At 37.5% G+C, this 27,188-nt stretch overlaps 1 protein-coding gene across 1 annotated transcript in view; it reads right to left on the bottom strand.

Annotated features, from left to right (window-relative positions):
- The window catches only part of Dhfr (dihydrofolate reductase), a 143,205-nt gene that overhangs the window by 80,253 nt on the left and 35,764 nt on the right, over positions 1–27,188 (bottom strand). Inside the window, exon 2 of the mRNA XM_067147224.2 lies at positions 8,298–8,453. Coding sequence (XP_067003325.1) covers positions 8,298–8,453 — 156 coding nt within the window. The remainder of the gene's footprint in view (positions 1–8,297; positions 8,454–27,188) is intronic.

Raw genomic sequence — 27,188 nt, forward strand, 5'->3', positions numbered from 1 at the left:
TGAGAAGAACAGCTGTTCCCTCCAGACAGTATACATCTCTGTGTCGTTACGCTGTTGTTACTAGCGCACTCACTGTATTATTTTTTTAAATACACTAGTCTCCCCCATTTAGAAACATGTTTTACACTGAATTTTAAATAAACACTTTGAAGCTGTGAACTTATCCGATAAGTAATATAGACGAATTAAAAAAGAGGGAGAACAGATAATCTATGGAATTTTGAGAAAGCTACTTCACTTCTCACAGAACAGTCGAGCTGAGTTGGTTCACAAAACAAAATCACAGAACCACACAGGCAGTCGAGTATGTCTTGATGATCTACGGACACGTACATTTGTTGGAACATCGGAATTCTGTCGTGGTGTCACTGCTGTATCGGGGGTTGATGGATTTTCTACTGTTACAGCTGGATCTTGGCGTGGTGATACTGTTAAATCAGAATTAACCGAGACATGGCAATCTGGAACTCTAGTTACGTCGTATGACTGGGCTGGTTCAAATGTAACTGATTTAGGTTGAATCAGTGTCCCACGCATTTGGTCAATATGGCGTTTCAGTGTCCTTCCTGATTCATCCAAAATAACTAGGTAGTGTCGCTGACCAAACTTCTTTACAACCTTCCCAAATTTCTAAGTGTACTTGTTATTGCAGAAGAAGCGCACCTGGACTCTCTCCCCCACTTGAAACGATCGTCCTGGTTTGGCTACAGATAATGAAGGTTGAGGTAGGATAGGGAAGAAAGCATCAAGGCGAATCCTCATTTTTCGGTTCAGGTATAGCTCTGCTGGTGACTTTCCACATGCAAGGGGTGTAGCACGGTATCGAAACAGAATCTTTTGTATTTTCTCGTATATTGGGACATTATCATCTGAGGCAGAACGGAGACGATTCTTCAATATTTGAACATGTCATTCTGCTAAGCCGTTAGTGGCTGGGTGACAGGTGCAATAAATTTTTGAAAAATTCCATTTGTTGAACAATAAGTGTGAAATTCATTGCTTTGAATAAATGGCTGCATTATCTGAGACAATGCTTGCTGGAAATCCATGGGAAGCAAATATACGGTTTAGCAACACGATTGTGGAGGTACTTGTTGGTGTATCTCGTAAAATTTGCACCTCTGCCCATTTCGATTTGGCGTCCACACAAATCAGAAAGTTGCAGTTCTCAAAATGTCCTGCATAATCAATATACACTCTTTCCCATTTCTCTTTTAGTTCGTCCCATGGATGCACTGGTGATTTTGGTGGATTTGCTACATCCTTTTACTAGGCTTCAATGTCTTGATCAATTCCAGGCCAACAGACGTAACGACGGGCCAGCTGTTTCATCTTCATGATGCCCAAATGAGTTTCGTGAAGTTCATTTAAAACCTGATCTCTTAGTCTGGAAGGGATAACAACTCTATCTTATCTAAACAGCACACCCTCATTCAGAGTATATTCTGAAACCATTTGTTCATTCCGTAAAGCAAAAACAAGTTTACTCAGTTCATGATCTTTACGTTTTCATCCTGGATGGTGCAAAATGTGATTTGTTCGCTTGAAATTTGAAAAATTAGGTGCGTAAATAACTGTTGCAGTAACTGTTTGCGTAACCAATTTTCTCGTAAACCTCTTATGAACTGGGCTCTTAGAAATACATCTGAAATTGAAACTGTACGTTGACATTGGCATTTGACTGTGAATTCGCACTCAGCTAAATTGCGTTGAAGAGTTGCGACAAAATCGGCGATAGACTGTCCTTCTTTCTGATATACATTTAAAAAATAATGCTGAGAAATAATGGCACTTTTCTTGGGAACAAGCATTTAGCATTTGGCTGAACAGTTTAACGAGATCTGTAAATGACTGTGTTCTGATCAATTTTTCTGGGCCTAGAAATGCAGATAGACTGTTGTAATGCACACAACCCATAGAGACGCATAGTAGCTGTGCTTTCTTTTCCCAATCTGTGATATTTTTCATTGCAACGTAATTCTCAAACCTTTCCATACAGCATGCAAATTTTTCCTTCCTAGAATCAAAATTTTCAAATGGTTGTATGCTTGAACAGTTACCGGAATGCAAGACTTCTCTTCCCGATTCTCTTTGGAATGTTGTTATAAACTGAGTAAGCCGGGTTTGTTGTTGGCGGTTGAATGCATCTAATAGTTTAGCAAATTGTTCTGAATCCATTCTTCTGAGTGTAACCTAATTGTATCAAAACAGCGGTAAATATTTTCGGTGGTCGATTGATAGTACTGGGCAGGATATTAGCAATACTTATTTATACTTTCACCTCGTCGCCAACTGTTGTGTTCTGAACACACTACTAAATATACTTATCCAGTACTTAACATTATTTTATTAGGATATACATTTGTTGCACAGCATGGCGTAACTATCCATTACAACGAAAGTTCTAATGAGAAGAGCAGCTGTTCTCTCCAGAGAGTATACATCTCTGTGTCGTTACGCCGTTGTTACTAGCGCACTCACTGTATTATTTTTTTAAATACACTACATGAATTATGATAATCTCCAATGCACAGCACGTCTCATAACTAATACCATTTAGGTATACTCAAACTCGTCACAAGTTTCAATTGCATATCACAGTGTAATTCAACACCGACCTATCATTTACCACAACTGGTATCAACATCACCATCACTTAATATTCACTCATATATTATCATTACACTTTAAATCGTACAATAGAATTCCACATGTCCAATACCACTCATAAATACACATCAAGTACACTACTTACCTGCAATTCATCCCTATATAACACCACGATATGCCATATTTTACTTAAATATCATTATAAGCCATGCTGTGACCGATGCTTAACCGCTAATTCAACATTCACTTCGTAACGTTCATACATGACATCACTCATTACTCAACACATCAGCATTTCCTGTGTATAGTTAATATTTCTTTAGCAATACCGATACGTATGATTTTATAAGCCATTATACGTCACACGTATTCACATCGCACTATTTATCAAGCAATTATAACGATATGGATTGATATAAACATAATCGAAGTCGACAGTCTCAACAAATGATCCCGTATGCACATATTACCATATAAATTTCAATATTCCATATTCAAACGTATATATATATATATGGATTGCAAAATATCGAAATGACTCAATATACACAACTACTTATTATGTGCATACTCCACGTTCCAACGAACTACTCCAGGACATCAAAGTTACATCCTACTGCTAAGAAAAGAAATAAAGTCTACCAGAAATTGCATTATTGTCAATGGATGGTTTACTGACTTGAGGACCAGGGTTTTGGATGCGCGCGGTCCAATAATTCCTCCACATAACCACGGTCAGAGCTCACTCTCGCATCTTAGCCTCTCATATTGTTATTACAATACATGTTCCGAACTATCACATATTCCTCTCAAGCAGATTAAACCTAAGATTCTTTTTTTTAAATTTGTTTGACGTCACACCGACACAGATAGGTCTTATGGCGATGACGGGATAGGAAAGGCCTAGGAGTGGGAAGGAAGAGGCCGTGGCCTTAATTAAGGTAGCCCTAACATTTGCCTGGTGTGAAAATAGGAAACCACTGAAAACCATCTTCAGGGCTGATGAGAGTGGGGCTCAAACCCACTATCTCCCGGATGCAAGATCACAGCCGCGCGCCCCTAACCGCACGGCCAACTTGCCCGGCTTTTTTGTATAAAATTAACAAGTTCATACAATGATATATTACATTGAACAACACTAAATACTCCTTGCTTTAAATAAATCTTTATGTGATACCGACTTTGGAATCCTTATACGTGTAGATGGTTTCAATATAATGACTTAGATTTCTTATGACTTTCAATCTCTTCTCAATATTTGACCAACTGTAATACAGTTTTGAAAGACCTGTCGTATATTACAATTCTTTCTCAAGAGTACATAATCAATATTTTCTCGATTCCCTCTTAATACCTTTGCGATACCTTCACAATTAATTTACAGTCTTCTCAAGATTCACACAATAATAATCTGCGTTTTAGATTTTACATTACAACGAAGACATGCAACAGAATATTTTAATCTACATATATGATTTCATTTCAAAGAATACACCTTTGATAAATAATCGATACACAGGTGTCGCCACTATTGTACCTATAAACTATCAATATTTTAACCTAAGTAATACTAATCCATTTGCATTTGCCTTTGGTTTCATCTTACAAATACATGTTACAAACTACATAATACTTAAAACTAACCTTACATGACTAGAATGGTACATTCTCAAGTTTAAAACGTAACTAAAGTCCATTTCTTCACTTTCACCATTTTACACTCGCGATATGTATAGATGAACATATGTCTAGACCACTCCGGCGCCATGTTCTTGAGTCACGCCAAGCTTCTATTTCTGCATCAGTACTCATGTTGTCGTCTTCGTACCATATGGAAACAGAACATTACATCAGCTACAGGCCTCACCTAACCTTCTGAAAATGACTAAATAGGTAGAACTGCACCTAGATTCATCAGTAACTCCACTGATTCAAAAATAACTATATTATGAATAATATCCATGCACGAGCACCTCATCATCCGAGCATGAGCATCTCATCAACACACCAAAATATACATAGAATAAACTCACAAAATACTGCTGGAAGACTCCATATTTACACAATTATCCAACATTAAAAAAACCAGTGAGAAACAAAAGCAAGGACCAAGCTACCACTTATAATTAGCCCGATGAGCACTAATTACATACAATTTATACTAAGCGCATCAAATAAAAAACAAACAAACCCCATGGCACTACAGCCCTTGAAGGGCCTTGGCCTACCAAGCGACCGCTGCTCAGCCCGAAGGCCTGCAGATTACGAGGTGTCGTGTGGTCAGCACGGCGAATCCTCTCGGCCGTTATTCTTGGCTTTCATGACCGGGGCCGCCATCTCACCGTCAGATAGCTCCTCAATTCTAATCACGTAGGCTGAGTGGACCTCGAACCAGCCCTCAGGTCCAGGTAAAAATCCCTGGCCTGGCCGGGAATCGAACCCGGGGCCTCTGGGTAAGAGGCAGGCACGCTACCCCTACACCACGGGGCCGGCTATCAAATATAAACCACAATTTAAAATTAGCGGGTCCGGTAGTGAATGGAAATGGGTGGGGCTTTGAGAGGATGTTTGCGAAGATGTCCGCAGTAGGGGTCTTGATGCGTCACACACCACAGAGTGACCGCTCGCTTCAGTACGCAATGAGCGAGCAAGAGAAATACACGTCCGTTGCGCAGCGCATCATCGTCAAGTTTCTGGCGAAAGAAGGCACTAAAGCTTCGGAAATTTTGAGAAGGCTCATTGCACAGTTTGGGGACACAACTCTTTCAAAGACCCAGGTGTATGAATGACACAAACAATTTTTGGCAGGATGGGAAGAAGCAGAAAACAAGCCCCACCAAAGACAAGCGCACAAGCATCACTGCAGACAACATTTGTCCTGTACGTCACCTTATTAATGTAGATTGGAGCATAGAAATTTCTGAAATTGCTTCACTCGTAGGAATAAGCTTTGGAAGTGTTCAAGCCATCATCAATAATGAACTCAACCTTCGTAAATTGTCTGCCTTGTGGGTTCTTCGTCTCCTCACCCAGGAACAAAAAGATTTCTGCCAGAATGTTTGTCGGAGGCATCTGAATCGCTATGAGGAGGAAGGATATGATTTTTTGCGTCACACTGTGACTTCTGATGAAACTTGGGTTCATCATCACACCCCGGAGTCAAAACAAGCAAGCATGGAGTGCTGGGAACAAGGTGCAGCTGGCCCAGCCGAGGACAAAACACGCATTTCTGCTGGAAAACGGTTTGCAACTGTTTTTTGGGACAATGCGGGCATTTGGCTTGTGGATTTCTTGCATGAACAAAGAACAGTGAATGCAGCCTATTACTACCATATTTTGGTCAAGAAAAAAGCTGCATATCGCAACAAACGTCGCTGTCAACCGATCCGAGATGTTCTTCTGCACGACAATGCAAGGCCACACACTGCTGTTGTAACACGGGAAAAACTGGAGGAAATTCATTGGACACATCTGAAACATCCTCCTTGCAGTCCACGCGTTACTTTGTGAGGAAAGCGATTTCATGATGATGAAGCGGTAGAGGAGTGCGCACGCAACTGGCTGCACACACCTTTTTTTTTGAGAACGACATAAAAAAAGTTGCCAATTCGGTGGCAAAAATAGTCTCAAATTTGGGAGACTATGTAGAAAAATAAGGCGCTTGTGTATTTGTTGGTAGATTCAATAAAATTGAAAAAAATAATTCTGGTTTATATTTGATTCACCTAGTATATTGTGTTTTTTGTGTCTTAACACAGCTTGCAGATCTCAGCATCGACACATGGCAATCACAATGATACTGTACCTTTATAATTCATTGACTCTAACACTTGGTTTAATGATACACTCACTTGAGCAACACACGTTTGTTGTTCCAAACCACAGATTATGGAAAGTCTGAAATACAGTACCCCATAGCTTTCACCAACATGTAACACACAAGTGATATAATACCAAGTGCCTAAGCATTCCACAGTTTGTAGGCCAGTACAACACTTCACATTCCACAAAAGTCAAACCAACCACATTCCACAAAAGTTCTAAGTCAATTTCCCCTGCTGTTTTCTCACATAGACCTCAGCTTCCCCCTACTCTCTCATGGTACATCTAGACTGGTCCTCGTTGCCATCCAATCACGAGTGGAAGATCCTCTTGCCATTCCAAGACTATGCAATGAGCCTCTTCTGGGTCCCAAGACAACAACAAAGCCACGTCATCGGATTCTGGGCTGTTCCAAATGACGCATAGAAACTGAGTTTTAAATAGCACTGTTTTCCCATCTGCTAGTACAAAACAAATTAATTACTCATATCACACACGGAGACCTTCCAGCTTAAAATATTAAGAATAAAGATACAAATGAAATAATAATAATAATAATAATAATAATAATAATAATAATAATAATAATAATAATAATAACAACATCATCTCTTAGTTGTAAATACAATACGGGGGTGTTATATACGTACTATCACAATATTAAGCTACCAAATATAGAGCAAAATATTTATTAATTAACTCCTAAGTAATGTTTTATTTTGTTCTCTAACTGCAAAGAGAATAGTTATTCCTTTATGTGTTATTTTAACTCCAATAAAAATGTAAAGGATAATTTCATAATATTATTAAATTAATTTTCTTTTGCTATTGGCTTTACGTCACACCGACACAGATTGGTCTTTTGGCGACGATGGGACAGCAAAGGGCTAGGACTGGGAAAGAAGCGGTCATGGCCTTAATTAAGGTGCAGCCCCAGCATTTGCCTGGTGTGAAAATGGGAAACCACGGAAAATAAATACATTTTATAGTGTCATAATTAGCCTAAATAAATTTCATATTTTGGCAAAATTTTCTTCCAGAGCACGTCGATAAGTACATGGAGTGTGAATCTCAAAATTATGGAGCAAATAAACAAAAGATGCTCACTTTTAAAGTTATTTTATATGTAATACAAAATGAAATTTTACATTTTACATTGAATATCTAAATGTTTAATGCTTTTTTTAAAAATACAAAATATATTTTAAGATTAATCAAATTTTACATCAAAATTCATTAACCACCTGGTGATAAGTCAAGTGTTATATGACAGTTTCTTCAATTCAGTTACAGTGTAACTATTGACTTTGCCCACGGGCAACAAAATAATGAGAGTAAATTCTATTGTCAGAAATACCTGCGCCAGAGGTACATAGGACAGTAATATTACTTTCCAAACATTTCTACACTTTAACCTGGGAGATCTCTTGGGATCTCCATGGCTCAATTGTTAGTGTGCTGGCCTTTGGTCTAGAGGGTCCTGGGATAGATTCCCGGCCAGGTCGGGGATTTTAACCTTTAATTTTTAACTCCAATGGCTCGGGGGCTGGAGGTGTGCGTCATCTTCAGCATTAGAATTCATCATAGGTAGGGTTTCATCCTCACAGGCGCGTAGGTCACCTACATGGTGTCAACTTGAAAGACCTACACCAGGCCTCTTCGGAGGCCACACGCCATTATTATTATTTGTTATTAGCCTAGTGGATTGCAAGCAGTAGTACTCCATGCAAGAAGCAATCTCATAGGTTTGGACTTGATACTGAGCAAATACAGCAATTCAACTCTTTATATAATGAAGTAATAAAAGTACCGACATTTGACTGAATTAAAAAATTGCCTTTCACCACAATGTAATACAAACTTACAATATGCTTCTTGAGAGCACAATATTGACTCTTCCTGCAAGAGGCCGGTTCTTCTGTGGAATAGATTCCCAAGTTTTCCGTCCCATTATGACAGCATTCTTCTTGCTCTCATCAGACGTTAGTTTTGTCATTCGAGAAAAGTATGCCAGTTCCTTTCTGGAAAGAGAGAAGTATCAATTAAAGAGAGGTAGTTAAAACCAAACAATTCAAGCAGAATATTACTTGACAGGACTTAAATATCCTGATGACTGAAAAACATAATTCTTGTACTGAAGCAGAATATTACTTGACAGGACTTAAATATACTGATGACTGAAAAACATAATTCTTGTGCTACAGCTAACATGTCCATTCTCTTAATCTTTGCAGGATACTTTTTATGGTTCCATACTACATCACACGTCCTCACTGTATCCCCTGAACTACACAATGCATTTCAATGCCCAAAATATGTTTTGTCATAAGACTTTACAGAATAAAAACAGATTATGATCAAAGTTTGCCCAAAATGAAACCAAACTTTTCAAATACGGTGGGAATGGTCAAGAACAGAATATCCTGAGTGTTGCACATTAGAAGAAAAGCTGTTTTCCACATAAATGTACAATGGTTTGCTTTCATCATAGGAAATTTTTTAAGCATAATCATGTTTTGGCCTGCAGCAATATTTCCTTACTTGAAGGAAATGAAGAATCATGAAGAGCAATGGATTTGCATGAAGTTTTGTTTCAAACTGGGCAAGTTCATAGAAAATCCTCTATTGCAAGAAGCCTTATGGGACAGTACGTATGAACCAGACTTTTCTAATATTGTTGTAATGTCTTTTTGTCCGCAATCTGTCGGCACATACTGTAGTTCACTATAAATAAGGTCTTTGATACATGTAATTTTACTAACAAGTTGAAGAAGAGAATTTGTTTTCTCGAAACATTCTGAACTGTATTGACTAGGTCGGAACCTGGACACAATTAACTGTTACACATATATTAAGACAGGGATAATCTTAAATAAAAGGGAGTTTATTCAAAGGAAAAGGAAACAGATAATAAAAATTGCCAAAAGGAATCAAATATCTGAAGAAATTCGAAGTATTGACACAGAATTTAAGAAGAACAATACTAGAAACTTTTATAGGACCTTTAAAGAGCACATACATGGATATCAACCATCTACCATGGGATTTCGAAGGGAAGATGGAAAATTGGCAGTGAATAAGAATGAAAATTGTGAGATATTAGCTACATATTTTGAGAAATTGTTGAACTGTGAAAAACCTAAAAATAAATGGCCAAAAGAGGATCCAAAGCAACGGAATGAAAACTCAATACCCCCTGACGAAAAAGAACTCCGTGAAATAATTACAGACTTAAAGAACAACAAAGCTGCAGGGGAAGACTCTGTCACAGCAGAGATGCTGAAAAGTGGTGGAGAAATCGCAATAACAATTTTAAGGCGAGAAATGGAAAAGATATGGGAAATGGAGGTAATCCCTGAAGATTGGAAAAATGCTATCATTCATCCTCTACACAAAAAAGGTGATAGAGCAGATCCTAACAACTACCGCGGCATTTCCATCACACCTGTAACTTATAAGACAATCTCTAAAGCACTACAGAGGAGACTTGTGGAACAAGTGGATCACCAACTAGGCGAGTATCAAGCGGGATTTAGGAAGGGAAGATCGTGCGTTGATCAGATCTGGAGTCTGAAACGTGTACTAGAGAATCATCTCTCAAAGGATCTGGTAGTCATTTTTGTAGACTTTAAAAAGGCGTATGATTCAGTCGACAGGGAAGTGCTATTCAATATATTAGTGGAATTTGGAATTGACGCCAAAACAACAGCAATTATTAAGCAGACTTTAACTGGGACACATTCGAAAGTTAAGTTCATGGGAGAGAACTCCAAGCAGTTCGAAATTAAAACAGGAGTCAGGCAGGGTGATGGATTGTCACCAATTCTTTTCAACTGTGTGTTGGAGAAGATTATCCGGGAGTGGAAAAAAGAACTGGACAGAAAAGGATTACTTAACCAAGTATACATTGGAGGGTCAAAAAGTGGTGTCATGATTAATTGCCTTGCCTTTGCTGATGACGTTGCGCTACTATCTAGGAATACTGACACAGCAATAGAACAGCTGAATGTACTAAAACTACAAGCAGAAAAAGCAGGACTACAGATTTCTTTCGAGAAAACTAAATATATAACAAACATCAAAACAGCCCCTCGGTACCTGAAGACAGAACACGGTAAAATAGAAAAAGTCGATAGCTTTAAGTATTTGGGTGAAATAGTGCAATTGAAAACAAATGAAAGAGAAGCAAACAACACCAGACGGGAGAAAATGGCTGCAGCTTTTCGTAAGACATATCCTATGTACAAGAAGAAAACCATCTCCAGACGAGCTAAACTAAGGCACTACAATACAGTGATTAAAACGGAATGTCTGTATGCTAGTGAATGCCTCCAAATGACAGGAAAAGCGGGACTGAGAGAAGCTGAGAAATTTGAAAGAAAGATCCTTCGCAAAATAATGGGTCCAAAGATTGTGGATGGACAGTATAGGCTGCGAGGAAGGGAAGAACTTTACAGAGACAATGAAAGGCTAACTGAGTCCATGAGAAAACGGAGACTTAAATTCTATGGGCATTTATTTAGAATGGATGAGAAGAGACTAACGAAAAGGATTTTCACAATACTAGACAGCAGACCTAAAGTGTCACACAAATGGTTCAGGGAGGTGAGAAAGGATCTCAGACAGGTGGGACTAAATTCGGAAGACATCTCAAACCGAACAAAGTTTAGGTCAGTGATCGACAGATTTCAGGGATTCCATGACGAACCAAAACTTAACCGTGGATGGACGGATGAAAGAAGACAGGCTGCCAGAGAGAGGATGCTGAAGTTCTGGGCTGTAAGGAAGGCTTCCAGAAACATGTAATTGTTATCTAACGTGGTCTCTAATGGCCGTAAACGAATATATATATATATATAATAGAGAAGAAAAGAATACAAAGGGGTACGTTACTTATGTTTAACATACAGGTACATCTCAATATGTATGGTTGAGCCGCATCAGACTCTCCCCTCCCCCCCTTCTTTTTACAATATTATCAGAATGAAATATGAATGCCACTGAATTAGGAAGTTGCTACTCCCATGCAAAAGAAGGCTATTACCAACAGGGTATTAGAGTATTGCCCTTTACATTTTGTATATAAGTGTGTATATAAGCAAATGATAGTTCAAATAATAATACATTCTGAATTGTACTGACTAGGCGGAACCTGGACACAATTAACTGTTATAATTAAGTCAGTACGGACCATTAGTGGCCATCGTGGTTAAGTTAACAGGTATTTAATATATGTGTATCGATTTTAGTGTTGCTTCCTATACTTGGTCTATTGGTATCGATCATGATCTACTTTTATTATCCCTATGCGTCACTTTGTTACCTCTATTTATGTAGGGGCGGGGATTGAGTTCAGCTTGAAAGAAATTTCCTGGCATGCTAGTTTCTCATTGGAATATAGTACGAAGACTTGTTCTTAGATTTTGGAAATCAGGCGATATAAATGACAGAATTACCAAGTGAAAAATGTTTTAACAAAAATCAAATTGGTGGATATTACATTCTCTACAGAAATCACTGAATTAAAGAGTGGGAAGGAAGTCCCCGTGGCCTTAATTAAGGCACAGCCCCAGCATTTGCCTGGTGTGAAAATGGGAAACCATGCACAACCATCTTTAGGGCTGCCGACAGTGGAATTCGAACCCACTAGCTCCCAAATGCAAGCTGACAGATACGTACCCCAAACCACACCGCCACTCACTTAGTCCAAGAATTACAACCATGTGACAATGTAAGTTGAATTCATTTTTGTAATTGGATTTTCCAGAATGTTGCTAAACAGTAGGCCTACTGTTAAATCAGAAGTCATAATTTTCTTACATTAGGTATGTTACATGTTTTTTTTTTTTTTTTTGCTAGGGGCTTTACGTCGCTCCGACACAGATAGGTCTTATGGCGACGATGGGATAGGAAAGGCCTAGGAGTTGGAAGGAAGCGGCCGTGGCCTTAATTAAGGTACAGCCCCAGCATTTGCCTGGTGTGAAAATGGGAAACCACGGAAAACCATCTTCAGGGCTGCCGATAGTGGGATTCGAACCTACTATCTCCCGGATGCAAGCTCACAGCCGCGCGCCTCAACGCGCACGACCAACTCGCCCGGTATGTTACATGTTTAAAATGATAATTAACACAATAACATACCCTGAAGCACAATAAATTTCTGATTGAAATGCAAAAGTCCGCTGCATGGTGTAAAAATTGGCAAATGTTATTTACGCTGAAAGAGCAAAAGGAATGATAGGGTCGAAGGACATTTCCTCTATTTATTTTCAATTGGGGGGTGGGAGGTAAGAATTTGGGGGCTTCGAAAAATGAAAACTATACATGCAAATAAAAACTTTACATTTTAAATTTTTAATTATTCCTCCAAAAGTCAAAACTGGAAAAAATATCAAACTAAATTGCTTGGCATTCGCGGATGATCTTGCGATACCGGCAAATGGTTTCGAAGAGGCTAAGGTTCAATTGGAAGAACTTGCAAATGTAGCGAAAAAAGTTGGATTACAAATTTCGTATGATAAAACAAAAATAATGCCTACTTTCAGAACTTTAAATTCAGAGCTATTATTAAATAATAATAAACGAATTGAAATTGTAAGTACATTTAAATATTTGGGTGAAAATCTCACTTGGAATTGCAATGAAAAACCATCAATAGAGAGCAGAATATATAAACTGAAGCAGGCACAACGGATAACTTGGCCTACATACAAAAAGAAATGTCTTTCGATTAATGCTAAATTTAGGCATTATAACTCTACCAGAAGCAACTTATGCTTGTGAAACATTATTTAAACTCAATACTAGATCAACAACAGAACGCTTACAACGAGTTGATCGAAGGATACTCAGGACGATCATAAACAAGAAACATCAGGTGGATGGACAGTGGAGATTGTTGCCGAATGAGGTTATCTATCGGGAAAGTGAGTCCATCACAGACACGATGAGAAAAAGAAGAATTGCCTTTTTTTGTCATATATTTCGACTAAGTGATAACAGAGTTTTAAAACAATTATTTAATTACTTTTGGAATAGTAAATCAAAAAACAATTGGTTCAAAGAAGTCCAAAGTGATTTGGAGGAGTTGAATATTACCATGCAAACCATAGAAAACAGAGGCGAGAAAAGTATTTTGAAGAATAAATGCATCAGGCTTCCTCTGACCACTGTACAGAGGAAACAATATGTTATAACGGATGCGGAGAGGGCAGCCAAGTCAACCAGACTCAAGACTTTTTGGGAGAAGAAAAGGAAGACAAATTTGTTGTAGTCTGATTTAAGTGCTCCAATGTGGGCGTAAACTCTGTAAATAAATAAATAATAAGTATTCTCCTTCAGCCTTCCCCACATTTGTGGGGTCACGGGTGTGAACTGCATAGCACATGTGGTTTGGCCCGGTTTTATGGCCAGATGCCCTTTCTGGCGCCAATCCTGTATGGAGGAATGTGATCCCTAGTGCGTATTTCTGTGCTGATTGGTAATATGGTGTGTTGTTTGAATATGAAGAGGAGAGCGTTGGGACAGACAGACACCCAGTCCCCAAGGCAGAAGAATTAGGCTAATCAGAAGCAATGAAAATCCCTGACCCGGCCAGGAAATGAATCTGAGACCCTCTGAACTGAAGGGCTGTATGCTGACCATTCAGCCAAGAAGTTGGACTTATAAAATATGTTTTATCCAATAACACAGTTTTCAAACATGTGGTTGTTGTGAACTGTCAAAGAGTGTATACATTTTATTGGGACATCTTGTACATGTTAAACTTTTTTGACAGAAAGACTGAAGTAATAATGTAATGTAATTGAGTCAAAATATGTAAACTGACCCCCTATTTCACTAACATGACCAAAATGCAAATAATAATGACAACAGACCTATACAGTGAAAGATACTTTGGCTTAACTCTGCATAAATCAGAAAATTCTAAAAGCGATAAATTAATTTTTATGGTGTGTTTTTATATATATATATTTTCAAGTAAATATAAGTTGCAAATTAACAGAATTCACAGAGAAATCTAACATGTAAACAGGGACAAACTATTCAATTTAAGAAATGACACTCACATGGCCACTTCTTAATTTAAATAATTAGTTTCTAGTAAACATATAGAAATAGTTTCATGTTATTGAGCCTCTGGAAGATTTTTCAAAAATGTATCAAACCTGTAAACATTTTTAATAATTACAGTGAAAATGGCTGGAGTCAGACTGAACTTTGAGAAAAGAAAATTCATTACAAAGTGCTACTGGAAGAATGAAAACATAAGTGAAGTGCAAAGACGGTTTAGAATGGAGTTTCAATGAGACTCACAGTTACTTGTTTGCGAGATAAGTTTGAGGAAGAAGGAACTGTTAAGGATGTCCACAAGAGAGCCATTCTGGAAGACCATGATCATCCACCAGCTGCACAAGAGAAAGAGTAGTCATGGCACGATTTCATCAATCACTTAGAAAATCTGTTCAGCAAGCGGCTTGTGAGACAGAGGAGTTCCAAAATTGAACGTTCATCACATTTTGAAGCGTGCCCAATGGATAAGTTTTATTCCTACATTAGTCCATGCTCTTAATGAAGATGATTATGACAAGAGAATTGAATTTTGTGACAGGTACCAAGCAAAATCTGCAGAGGACAATCAATTCCCATACAAGATTGTTTGGAGTGATGAAGCTACGTTCAAGTTACATGATTCCATTAATCGTCACAATTGCACCTACCCCGCAGCTAACAATCCTCATGTGACAGTGGAACACCATGTGAACTTACCTGGAGTTACAGTGTGGTATGGTTTGTCAGCATTTGGTTTAACTGGACCTTCTGGTCCAAGATCTCCAAATTTTAAAAAGAATTGAAAAAGGCAAACTTATGACAGAGTTTGAGAATTTGTACATTTTCTTGGACCAGAAATACAACATACATAAAAACTTAAATGACCCAATAGACAATAAAAGCCCTCTATATGATCAAATAATAATTTTGTTTAATAAGTAAGTTAAATCTTCAAGACAATTTTTTTTTCAAATCAGTAAGCACTCCCACTAAACCAAGAAACATATCACGCTCCTTCTCCTCCTCTCCGAATGCACACAACTCTTCCCCATGCGCCAATCGCAAGCCCATAGCCCCGCCTTCTGAGGTCCACTCCCATCCACAAAGACGACACACTTACAATACGAGGAGCAGAACGTTAGTGACTGCCAGTATTTCAAAAACCTCTCACACAACAAGACAATAGTCCAACAATATTAAAGGTTAGCATTAACACCATAGACTCAAAGTTTACGTGTAAATCCTATTTCTTTTTCTTTCTTTTTTTCAACCTAATTAATTATGGATTTCTCCTTCCTTTCAGAGCTTGTATACATTGGACAGCTTAATATTAATAACTTATACCACAGTTTGACAGCCCCTTTCAACTAGTAAAATAACATCTGAACACTAACAACAGAAACACACCATCAACAGAAGAAGATAATCAATGACACTTCAGCAGTCCTCATTAAGTTGTCAATTAACTATTCAACATAGGTTCTTGAGTATAATTACGACATGAAAGCAACGTCCTTCTGTGCTAGGCACACTATCAACGGAAGAAGACGGTCAAATGACATTTCAACAGCCTCATTAAGTTGCTCTCTAATTAATTGTTCAACATAGGTGCTGAAATAGAACTACGACATAAATATAACATCTTTCTGGGCTAGTTACAAACTTAAAAAAAAAAATAGAACATTCGCTATCTTTTGAAAAAGACTATACCAAGGTCCAATATTATGAAAAATGGCAGAATGTTGGAATGCATTTCCTTATTTAGTTTCTATATAATCATTTGTATGGAAGAAGATGGTCTAATGACATTTCAACAACCTCATTAAGTTGTTCTCTAATAAATTGTTCAATATATGTTCTCAAATAGAACGACATAAATATAACGTCTTTCTGGGCTAGTTCAATCTTAAAAAATTAAAACTTATTCACTACTTTTGAAATAAGACTAAATCAAGTGCACATGCCAAGGTCCAATATTACAAAAAATTGCACGGTGTTGGAATGCATTTCCTTATTAGTTTGTATATAATCATTTGAATTGTTCTATACTCACTTTCATCATTTTGTAACAATATTTTTAAACTTTCATTCATATTCAACATTGACCATAGCTCAAGGCCAACAATATTGTAATTTTCACTTGTACCTAAATCAAGTTACTCATATAATGACGGCTTTTAAGTTTTTTAATGTATTCAATTTTGTAGTAGATTTTAGATCAATTTTAACCAGGTACCTGATATGTAAGAGCCTTATTTTTTGGTGAAATAAAACTATTGATTTCGTTGTTAAAACTGAGACTATTTCGTTAGATATTTCGTGAAATAAATTGTCATGCAGATCGATATTTCTTGTGATATATTCCTTATAGTATGGGGTAAATTAACTAATTTCGTGATCAGGGGTTTTAAAGTGAACTCTTGCAATGTATTAAATTGTTATTAAATATTAGAACAACTAAATATACAAAATGTTATAGAAATAAATAGGGTACCAGTATGTAAATCACTGATACCTCGAAATGAAGTTAGATGATCTGTCCTGTAATGTGAATTTATACATAGTCTACATTTTTTTTTTTTGCATTACTTGTCTACAAAGTACAAACTAAGTATGGTTTCAGCATTATTAGGATGCAGAGTTGTGTGACAGTCAGAAAGTATCTTTGTGTAAGCAGAGAACTCCTTGCGTTGACCACATTAGACGTCGGAAACCATAATGCTTGCGAACACTTGGATGCAAATTCACTGTGGTCTTCTATCAAGACTCCTAAAACTTCACTAACAATGTCTTCTTTCTTCTCCTGTACCAGATGTGCTCTCACTGCATTTTGCAAAGCCATACAGTCCTGGAAGATGTTCATGGATATACTGGTGCTGCCCGACCAGGGATGAGTAGCTCAGACGGTTAAGGCGCTGACTTTCTGAGCCCAAGTCGGCAGGTTCAGTCTGGTAGTATTTGAAGGTGCTCAAATACGTCAGCCCCGTGTCACTAATTTTACTGGCGCGTAAAAGAGTTCCTGTGGGACAACATTTCATCATCTCGGCGTCTCCGAAAACCGTAAAAGTAGTTAGTGGAACAAAAATAATAACATTATTACTGCTCAAACAGGTGATTTATTTACAATAGGCCTACTAATACCATCGTATTTTACAAGTAAGACAGTATTATTTACCTTTCCTTTTTATAATCATTCATGTCCTCATGTCAGGATTATCCAGTTTTTCTACAGGAATGCTGGCTTGCATGAATGGTTTTGTTGTGTCTATTACAAACTGCTCTGTATCACTTTTCAACTTCCTTGCGATGTGCAAAGTATCGTCGATTATCATTTGCGGCTTGGAATTACATACATTTGCTTCATTCTTCTTTTTGTTCCGGTCTAGAAAGCCAGGAATAACGGCCGAGAGGATCTGTCGTGCTGACCACACAACACCTCGCAATCTGCAGGCCTTCGGGCTGAGCAGCGGTCGCTTGGCAGGCCAAGGCCCTTCAAGGGCTGTAGTGCCATGGGGTTTGGTTTGGTTCTTACCTGATGATGCCCCATAGGAAAGGGCGAAACATGTATCAATTCTTATTTTAATGAGGATTTAACTCTAACATACTGAGTTGTATTGAATAGGTGGAAGAGAAATACATTTCTTACATCTATCATAAAATTTGGACACTTTCGATAACTGGCTGGTTACATGTAATAAATATCATTTTTGGTCCGTATTGATGATATTAGATTGAAATAATAACATTAAGTTATTTATTAGACCACCTAATCAATACAAAATCGTCTTGGATGATTTCTATAGCTAACAAATTTATGTAAATCATCCAAGACGATTTTGTATTGATTAGGTGGTCTAATAAATAACTTAATGTTATTATTTCAATCTAATATCATCAATACGGACCAAAAATGATATTTATTACATGTAATGTCAATGCCAACCAGGCAATAGTAAAACCTAACAAGTACTTGAACCTAAAAATTAAAATAGGCAAGATTTCTAGAGATATCAAGTTTCTTAAAGATTGCTTGAAATTAGAGTTGGTACCTAAATTTCTCAAATCTTTACAAAGAAAAAGTCATCCCTATTCAAAATCTAATGCCATTCAAAAGAAAGTAAACAACATATGGTTGAAAAATGAAATTAAACTATTATACAAGAAGAAATCTTTACTAAATTTACAATTATATAAGACTCATTTGACCATCTCTCAGAAATTACCCCCACTTGAATGGAGCTCATTTTTAAGGTACACTGACCTCAAACTATCTTACATATTAGACAAGAAACAGAAAACCCTAAACCATAAATTACTTAGTCTTCAAGAAAACAAATGTAAAACTCCTGACCAAAATACAAACAACAAAGTGTCCCCTTCCCATTTGACTAACATTCCCACTACAATCAACCTATCTAATGCAACCTTCTCTAACCAAGAATTAAATCTATTAGATAAAGGCATCAAACATAATTGGCCTAATCACAAAAAGGCAGAAGACATCATCACTACCATCGCTGAAACCGAAACTAATATCGATAAACAAATCCCAATTGATAAACAGAATGACGTACGATATGAAGTAAAAAAGAAACTCCCAACTTTAATTAATGAGATAACATCTAATAATAACCACAATGTCTCGAAACAAATTCTAAACCTGAAATCCAAAATCCATAACAACAACGTAGTAATTACAAAAGCAGATAAGGGCAACACCATAGTAATAATGAACAAACAAGATTACATCAATAAAACTGAAACCTTTTTTTCAGACAATACCTATACCTTAATTAACAAAGATCCAACAAACAAAATACAGCGTAACTTAAAGAACCTTCTGAAAAATTCTAACTTCATTTTAAATGATCAAGATTATCAGAAATTAACTGTAATGAACCCAAAATTACCTACAGTCAGATCACTGCCCAAAATTCATAAAAATGATGTCCCCATTCGGCCTATAATTAATAGTATCAATAGTCCTACCTATAAAACCTCTCAATTCCTACACAAATTCCTAAAAAAACACTTCAAATTTCACAACTCCAACCCCATAAAGAACTCGATCGAACTCTGTAATTCCCTAAATAAGTTCAGTCTACAACCAAACCACGTTTTATGTTCTTTTGACATCACCAACATGTATACTAATATCCCTATCAACAATACTATTAACATCATAAAAAACAATCTGTTGAAACATAGCACATTGAGTAAAATCGAAATTGATGAATGGTTAAAATTACTTAATTTCGTTTTAGACAACAACTATTTTACCTTCAATAAGAAAATTTACAAACAAGAAGGTCTAGCGATGGGAGACCCGTTATCTGGAATACTAGCCGACATATACTTAGATAATCTCGAACATAGTAAGATTATTAATAACATCAACGGACTCTGTCTTTGGCATCGCTATGTTGATGATACCATAGCTATCATTGATAAACAAATCAACAACAGCAATAACATACTATCATTCCTCAACAACTTAGATAATAATATTAAATTCACTAAAGAAGATGAGATCAATAACTCTTTGAACTTCTTAGATATCAAAATCACACGAGCATTGAACAAATTCGACTTCCAAATATACAGAAAACCCACCTTTTCTCCAACAACCATAAAAAATGATTCTTTACATCCCAACTCACATAAAAAAGCCACTTATCACAGTTTAATATATAGAGCATTAAAGATCCCTATGTCCTCTACTAATTTAAAGAAAGAATTACTATTCATCAAGGAAATAGCTAAATTCAATGGATTTAACACGAATATGATTGATAAAATCATCAATAAAACCAAACTGAAACTAGCTACCAATTTAACTCCATTAAAACCCGTCAAACCAAAATACGCTAAATTCACGTTCACTAACCATAGCATTTACCCGATAACCAATTCATTAATGAAGCACGAAATAAAAATAGCCTACACAACAAAAAACACTAATCGCAATTTATTCTTCAATCACAACTCTATCAACATCACAGACAATAGTTACTCTGGATCAGGAATATACAGATTGGAATGCTCTACATGTAGTTTTTCTTATGTTGGCCAAACTGGCCGCAGCTTCTCTACCAGATACGCCGAACATTACAATGCCCAAAGACACAACAAATTCTCCGCAATGGCCAACCATATGAGGGACACCGGGCATAAATTCACCACAATAGAACAAGACCTCCATATCCTAAAAAGAGTTGATAAAAGCAAACTCATGACAGAATATGAAAACTTATTTATTTTCCTCGACCAACATTTTAATAAAGATAAAAATCTAAATGACACTATTGATAAAAAAAGCCCCTTGTATGAACAGATTCTTATTTTATTACGAGAATCAACTTCCCTCACCAACAAATTCTTAAAAATCTTCAACCTCACATCAATTAGAGTTCCCACCTCCCCTACAGCTAATATACCCCCCTCCCTTCCCCCCGCCGCTAGTACCTCTAATTCAAATACAACCAATAAACCCTTAGTCACACCCACCGGAACATCGCTCCCTCCAATAGCCTTACACCGTTACAACACGCGCAGTAATACACTCTCTTCCTTCCCTCCCACCAATAGCAGCCCCCCTCTAATAGTTACGTCAACGCAAACAGATCCCCCTCCAGCACAAAACTTCAGTTATAACACACGTAGCAAGAAGTCTACTGTTGCAAATACTTCTAACTCATAATATTACAAGCTATCTTTGTCACCGTCAAATGGTAAGTGCATAAGATTCTACTTCAATATTTTTCAAATATCTTTTCACACAATTAACTCTACGTTTCTTGCTTCCATTTACAGATTCCACTTGTATATGCTTTTTCAACTAGAATATCTACAAACTCACAATTTACAACATTTGAACATCACTTCAAATTTTGAGATGGTCCATAGTGATCCTATTTGAAACTGTTCTTCAACTTCTATTCACCAACTTCATATCCTCAACATGTTCTACAACTTCACCATATGCATCTGACTTTCGTCTTTTATCTTCAAGATCATGATGAACTTCGGATCTCCCGACTAACTTTGACTTTTACTCTCTCCTCTTTACTTTGATTATATAAGATTTTTCGCCATCGTCTAATTATAACCGCCATTACTATCAACTTTACTTTTATGCAATCTTACTACTTGTTGTTTAACAATCTGTTTTATTCCATTGTACTTATTTTAGCAGCCTTCTAAGGTTAATTTTGTTAATACTTCCACTATTGTATCTCATCACATTGTATTTTCAAACCATCATTGTTATTTTTAATGTTATTTTACTTCAAATCTCTTCAAGATTTTAAAATTCATTTCATCACTACATGTTATTTAGACGCTTATTTTTAATTTAAGGTTAAGACTATGGCTGATGATGCCTTCAGAGAAGGCGAAACATGCCCCACTATTAGCTAACAAATTTATGTAAATCATCCAAGACGATTTTGTATTGATTAGGTGGTCTAATAAATAACTTAATGTTATTATTTCAAACTGGCTGGTTTCTAAATTTGTTCACATTTTTGGATTTTTGAAACTTTTCCGAATTATAATAATTGTTAGTGTTATAGTCATTTTATACCTTTATAACTTCCAAACCATATCAGGTACCTGGTTAAAATTGATGAAGTGAGAGCAGCTTGTAAACGTAAAAAGAAGGCTTATCAAAAATGGCTCCAAACAAGGACTGAAGCAGACAGGGATTTGTACGTAGATGAAAGAAACAGAGCGAGACAAATAGTTGTTGAATCCAAAAAGAAGTCATGGGAAGATTCTGGTAATAACCTGGGAAGGCAAGGTCAAGCAGCAGGGAAACCTTTCTGGACAGTAATAAAGAATCTTAGGAAGGGAGGGAAAAAGGAAATGAATAGTGTTTTGAGTAATTCAGGTAAACTCATAATAGATCCCAGGGAATCACTGGAGAGGTGGAGGGAATATTCTGAACATCATCTCAACGTAAAAGGAAATCTTCCTGGTGGTGACGCGAACAACCAAGTTCATGGGGAGGAGGAAACTGATGTAGGTGAAATTACAGTTGAGGAAGTGGAAAGGATGGTAAATAAACTCCACTGTCATAAAGCAGCAGGAATAGATGAAATTAGACCTGAAATGGTGAAGTATAGTGGGAAGGTAGGGATGAAGTGGCTTCATAGAGTAGTAAGAATAGCATGGAGTATTGGTAAGGTACATTGGGATTGGACAAAAGCAGTAATTGCACCTATCTATAAGCAAGGGAACAGGAAGGATTGCAACAACTATCGAGGTATCTCATTGATTAGTATACCTGGCAAAATATTCACTGGCATCTTGGAAGGGAGGGTGTGATCAGTAGCTGAGAGGAAGTTGGATGAAAACCAGAGTGGTTTCAGACCACAGAGGGGCTGTCAGGATCAGATTTTCAGTATGCGGCAGGTAACTGAAAAATGCTACGAGAGGAATAGGCAGTTGTGTTTATGTTTCGTAGATCTAGAGAAAGCATATGACAGGGTACCGAGGGAAAAGATGATCGCCATACTGGAGGACTATGGAATTGAAGGTAGATTATTAAAATCAATCAAAGGCATTTATGTTGACAATTGGGCTTCTGTGAGAATTGATGGTAGAATGAGTTCTTGGTTCAGGGTAATTACAGGGGTTAGACAAGGCTGTAATCTTTCACCTTTGCCATTCGTAGTTTACATGGATCATCTGCTGAAAGGTATAAAATGGCAGGGAGGGATTCAGTTAGGTGGAAATGTAGTAAGCAGTCTGGCCTATGCTGACGACTTGGTCTTAATGGCAGATTGTGCTGAAAGCCTGCAGTCAAATATCTTGGAACTTGAAAATAGGTGCAATGAGTATGGTATGAAAATTAGCCTTTCGAAGACTAAACTGATGTCAGTAGGTAAGAAATTCAACAGAATTGAATGTCAGATTGATGATACAAAACTAGAACAGGTCGATGATTTCAAGTATTTAGGATGTGTGTTCTCCCAGGGTGGTAATATAGTAAGCGAGATTGAATCAAGGTGTAGTAAAGCTAATGCAGTGAGCTCGCAGTTGCGATCAACAGTATTCTGTAAGAAGGAAGTCGGCTCCCAGGCAAAACTATCTTTACATTGGTCTGTTTTCAGACCAACTTTGCTTTACAGGAGCAAAAGCTGGGTTTACTCAGGATATTTTATTCATAAGACATGAAAGTAGCGAGAATGATTGCTGGTACAAACAGGTGGGAACAATGACAGGAGGGTACTTGGAACGAGGAGATAAAGGCTAATTTAGAAATGAACTCGCTGGATGAAGCTGTACGCATAAACCGGCTTTGGTGGTGGAGTCATGTGAGGCGAATGGAGAAGGATAGGTTACCTAGAAGAATAATGGACTCTGCTATGGAGGGTAAGAGAAGTAGAGGGAGACCAAGACGACGATGGTTAGACTCAGTTTCTAACGATTTAAAGATAAGAGGTATAGAACTAAATGAGGCCACAGCACTAGTTGCAAATAGAGGATTGTGGCGAAGTTTAGTAAATTCACAGAGGCTTGCAGACTGAACGCTGAAAGGCATAATCGTCTATAATGATAATGTATGTATGTATAGTCATTTAAAGAGTGTATACATTTTTTGGAACATCCTGTATACGATGTGTTTTATTTTTGCTGTAAGTACAGTAGAGTCTCGTTAATCCGAACTAATTGGGACCGGAGTCTGTTCGGATTACAAAATTTTCAGATTAACCGGAAAATATTTTCTAATAATAATGTTATTGTTTTTACGTCCCACTAACTCCTTTTACGGTTTCCGGAGACTTTGAGGTGCCGGGATTTTCTCCCCCAGGAGTTCTTTTACGTGCCAGTAAATCTACTTACACGAGGCTGACGTATTTGAGCACATTCAAATACCATCGAACTGAACCAGGATCGAACCTGCCTAGTTGGGGTCAGAGGGCCACCGCCTCAACTGTCTGAGGAAAATAGTTTCTACAATACAGTACATACTGTAATTTGAAATGTCCATTCTTTAGCAGTTACATCAATAAAATACTGTATAAATTGCAGTAGGGTAGTTAAGAACCGATAGAGGAGAAAACGACAATGAAAATGACATTAGCGAGTAGATGGAAACTGACCGTCATCAATTACAAACAGACCAAGAAATTGTAGCTATGGCGGATAAAGAATCTAGAGTTGATTGGGAACACAGTGACGACGAAGAAGACCACAATGAACAACTTGTGTCACATTCAGATGCCACGGCCGCCTTAGAACTTGCCGTACGCTACATCGAGCAACACTCCACTGCTACGCCCACTGATGTGATGTTTACGAGATGCTGGTTTAACACTGCATCTTCGAGTAGGGTCCAGTCACTACAGCAAAAGAAACTAACAGACTTTGTATAGATAAACAACCTGTGATTGATGGTTTATGATGTGAAATTATGTTTACATTAAGTTATTCTAGTAAAATATGACTAATAAAATGCAAGTAAATCTTCATTCTATAATATGTTCTTTCATTTGAATAAGGAGAAAATTTTTAAAAAATTGAATATTTCAGTTCGGATTAACCAGACTTTTGATTAACGGGGTTCAGATTAACAGGACTCTAGTGTACCTACCTAATGTAGCCTCTTGACATAGTTTTGTAAGGGATGTGTTCATACCTTTTGCTGAAATGTGCATATACCTACAGTCACTAATTCATACTTTTTAAATGGGAAAAAATAATACTTTTGCTCCCATATGACCATGTACCACGCAGGCATATATGGGAATGTTTGATACATAAGAAAGTGCCCAATTACATCATGACATGAGAACGATTATAAGATGAAACCAAGTGTTGTGTCCAGGTCCAGGATGGAAGGTCAGGTTGGTTCGAAACAAAGAGTGGAGTCCAGCAAGGAAGTTGTCTTTCACCACTTCTCTTCATAATCATAATGGATGAAGTTTTAAAAGCGGTTAAAATAAATGATCCAACAACTAATGCCCTGGTTTTTGCTGATGATGTAATGGTATGGGGTGAGACAGAAGCGGAAGTACAGACTAGACTAGATCTCTGGCATGAAGCTTTTACAACCTTAGGTCTCAAAATCAGTAAAACGAAGACAGTTGGCTTGGTGATGAGTATAAACTATCCAACTGTTCATCTAAGAATTGGAGATGAGGAGATGGATATTGTAGACAACTTCCAATATTTCGGTAGTGTTCTTTCATCAGACAATACCATACATCAAGACATTAGAAAGCTTCCAAATTCGATCACGCTGTACGTCAAATACTTTGGGATGAAATTATCCGTTAGTTTCCAAGATAGCTTGTGCAAAATATATCTAGTACCTATATTGACGTATGGCCTGGAAGCAGCAACACTTACTGGACCAACAAAGAGTCGTCTTCAGGCAACAGAAATGAAGTTCCTCTGTTCTTGTCTACAAAAACAAAAATGGATAAAATAAGGAATGTGGATATCCGGCAACAGCTTGGATTGGAAAGAAGCTTGCTGGAGACTCTAGAAGTGAGGAGACTGCAATGGTATGGTCACATGAAAAGAATGGACCCTCACAGACTCCTGGAACATACTTTGACCACAATGTTCCTGGGAAGAGACCAAGAGGAAGACCTCGCGATGTTTGGGAAAAACAGATATTGAAGGACCTTGAAATTACAGATGTGAACTGGCGTCGCAGCATCTGTGGATGGATAGAACAAATTGGAGGAGGCTCATACACAACCGCACCCGGCCTGCTGGAGCGAAGAAATGATGATAACAATGAGAGAAAACTTCAATAAAAAAGGGTTAATATTTCACACATCAAAAAAAATTTTGCAACGCCTAGGAGCAAAGAGTTCCTGACTCTTTATATAAAAACAAAACAGACATACAGAGGTAACATATCGGCGTTATTTATTACAGGGTAAGCTATCCCCTTGCTTTGATGCATGAAAGAATCTGTCTTGGCATTCTGTCCACTAGTTCACCATAATGTTGGTCCAAACTGTCCCAACTCCTCAATGGTGATTTGGCATAGATCTCACAGACTGACTAGAATTTAAAAAAATGATAATGAACAATGATTATGAACTTAAAACAATCAGTGGATCTGACCCTCAATGCCCCACCTTTCACAAAATAACTTAAAACAATGGTATAAACTGAACAAGGGACTGCTTCCAAAGCAAAAGCCTAAATCAATGACGCTTGTTTAAAGGGGTCCAAAATCCAGGCCACCGGCCCCTCATAATGGTACCAATCGTTGATAAAGTAGAACCATAGTGTTCCTCATGTAGTGGTAACGCAGACCCATGGTGCTCCTCACATAGTGGTACTAATCACAGGAGCCACTCAGAACTGTGGTGTTCCTCACACAGTGGTACTAACCATAGGCAAAGTAGAACCCACGGTGTCGCTCATATAGTGGTGCTAATCACAGGCAATGCCCAGACCCATGATATTTCTCACATAGTGGTACTAATCATGGGTACTGCAAACCCATAGTGATCCATCCGCCGATGACACTTACCACAGACCCATGGTGTTTCTCACATAGTGATATTAACTGCAAGTACAGTCCACCCATGATATTCCTCACGTGATGGTACTAATCACAGGTAATCTCATGGTTCAAGATCCATCATCCCTTGATCGCCCCTTATGACAGACGGGGGATACCGTGTGTGTGTACTTCATCTGCGTCCCCCACCCACAGGGGGTATAAATGT

This window comes from Anabrus simplex, chromosome 5, assembly GCF_040414725.1.
Source record: "Anabrus simplex isolate iqAnaSimp1 chromosome 5, ASM4041472v1, whole genome shotgun sequence".
Classification (NCBI taxonomy): domain Eukaryota; kingdom Metazoa; phylum Arthropoda; class Insecta; order Orthoptera; family Tettigoniidae; genus Anabrus; species Anabrus simplex.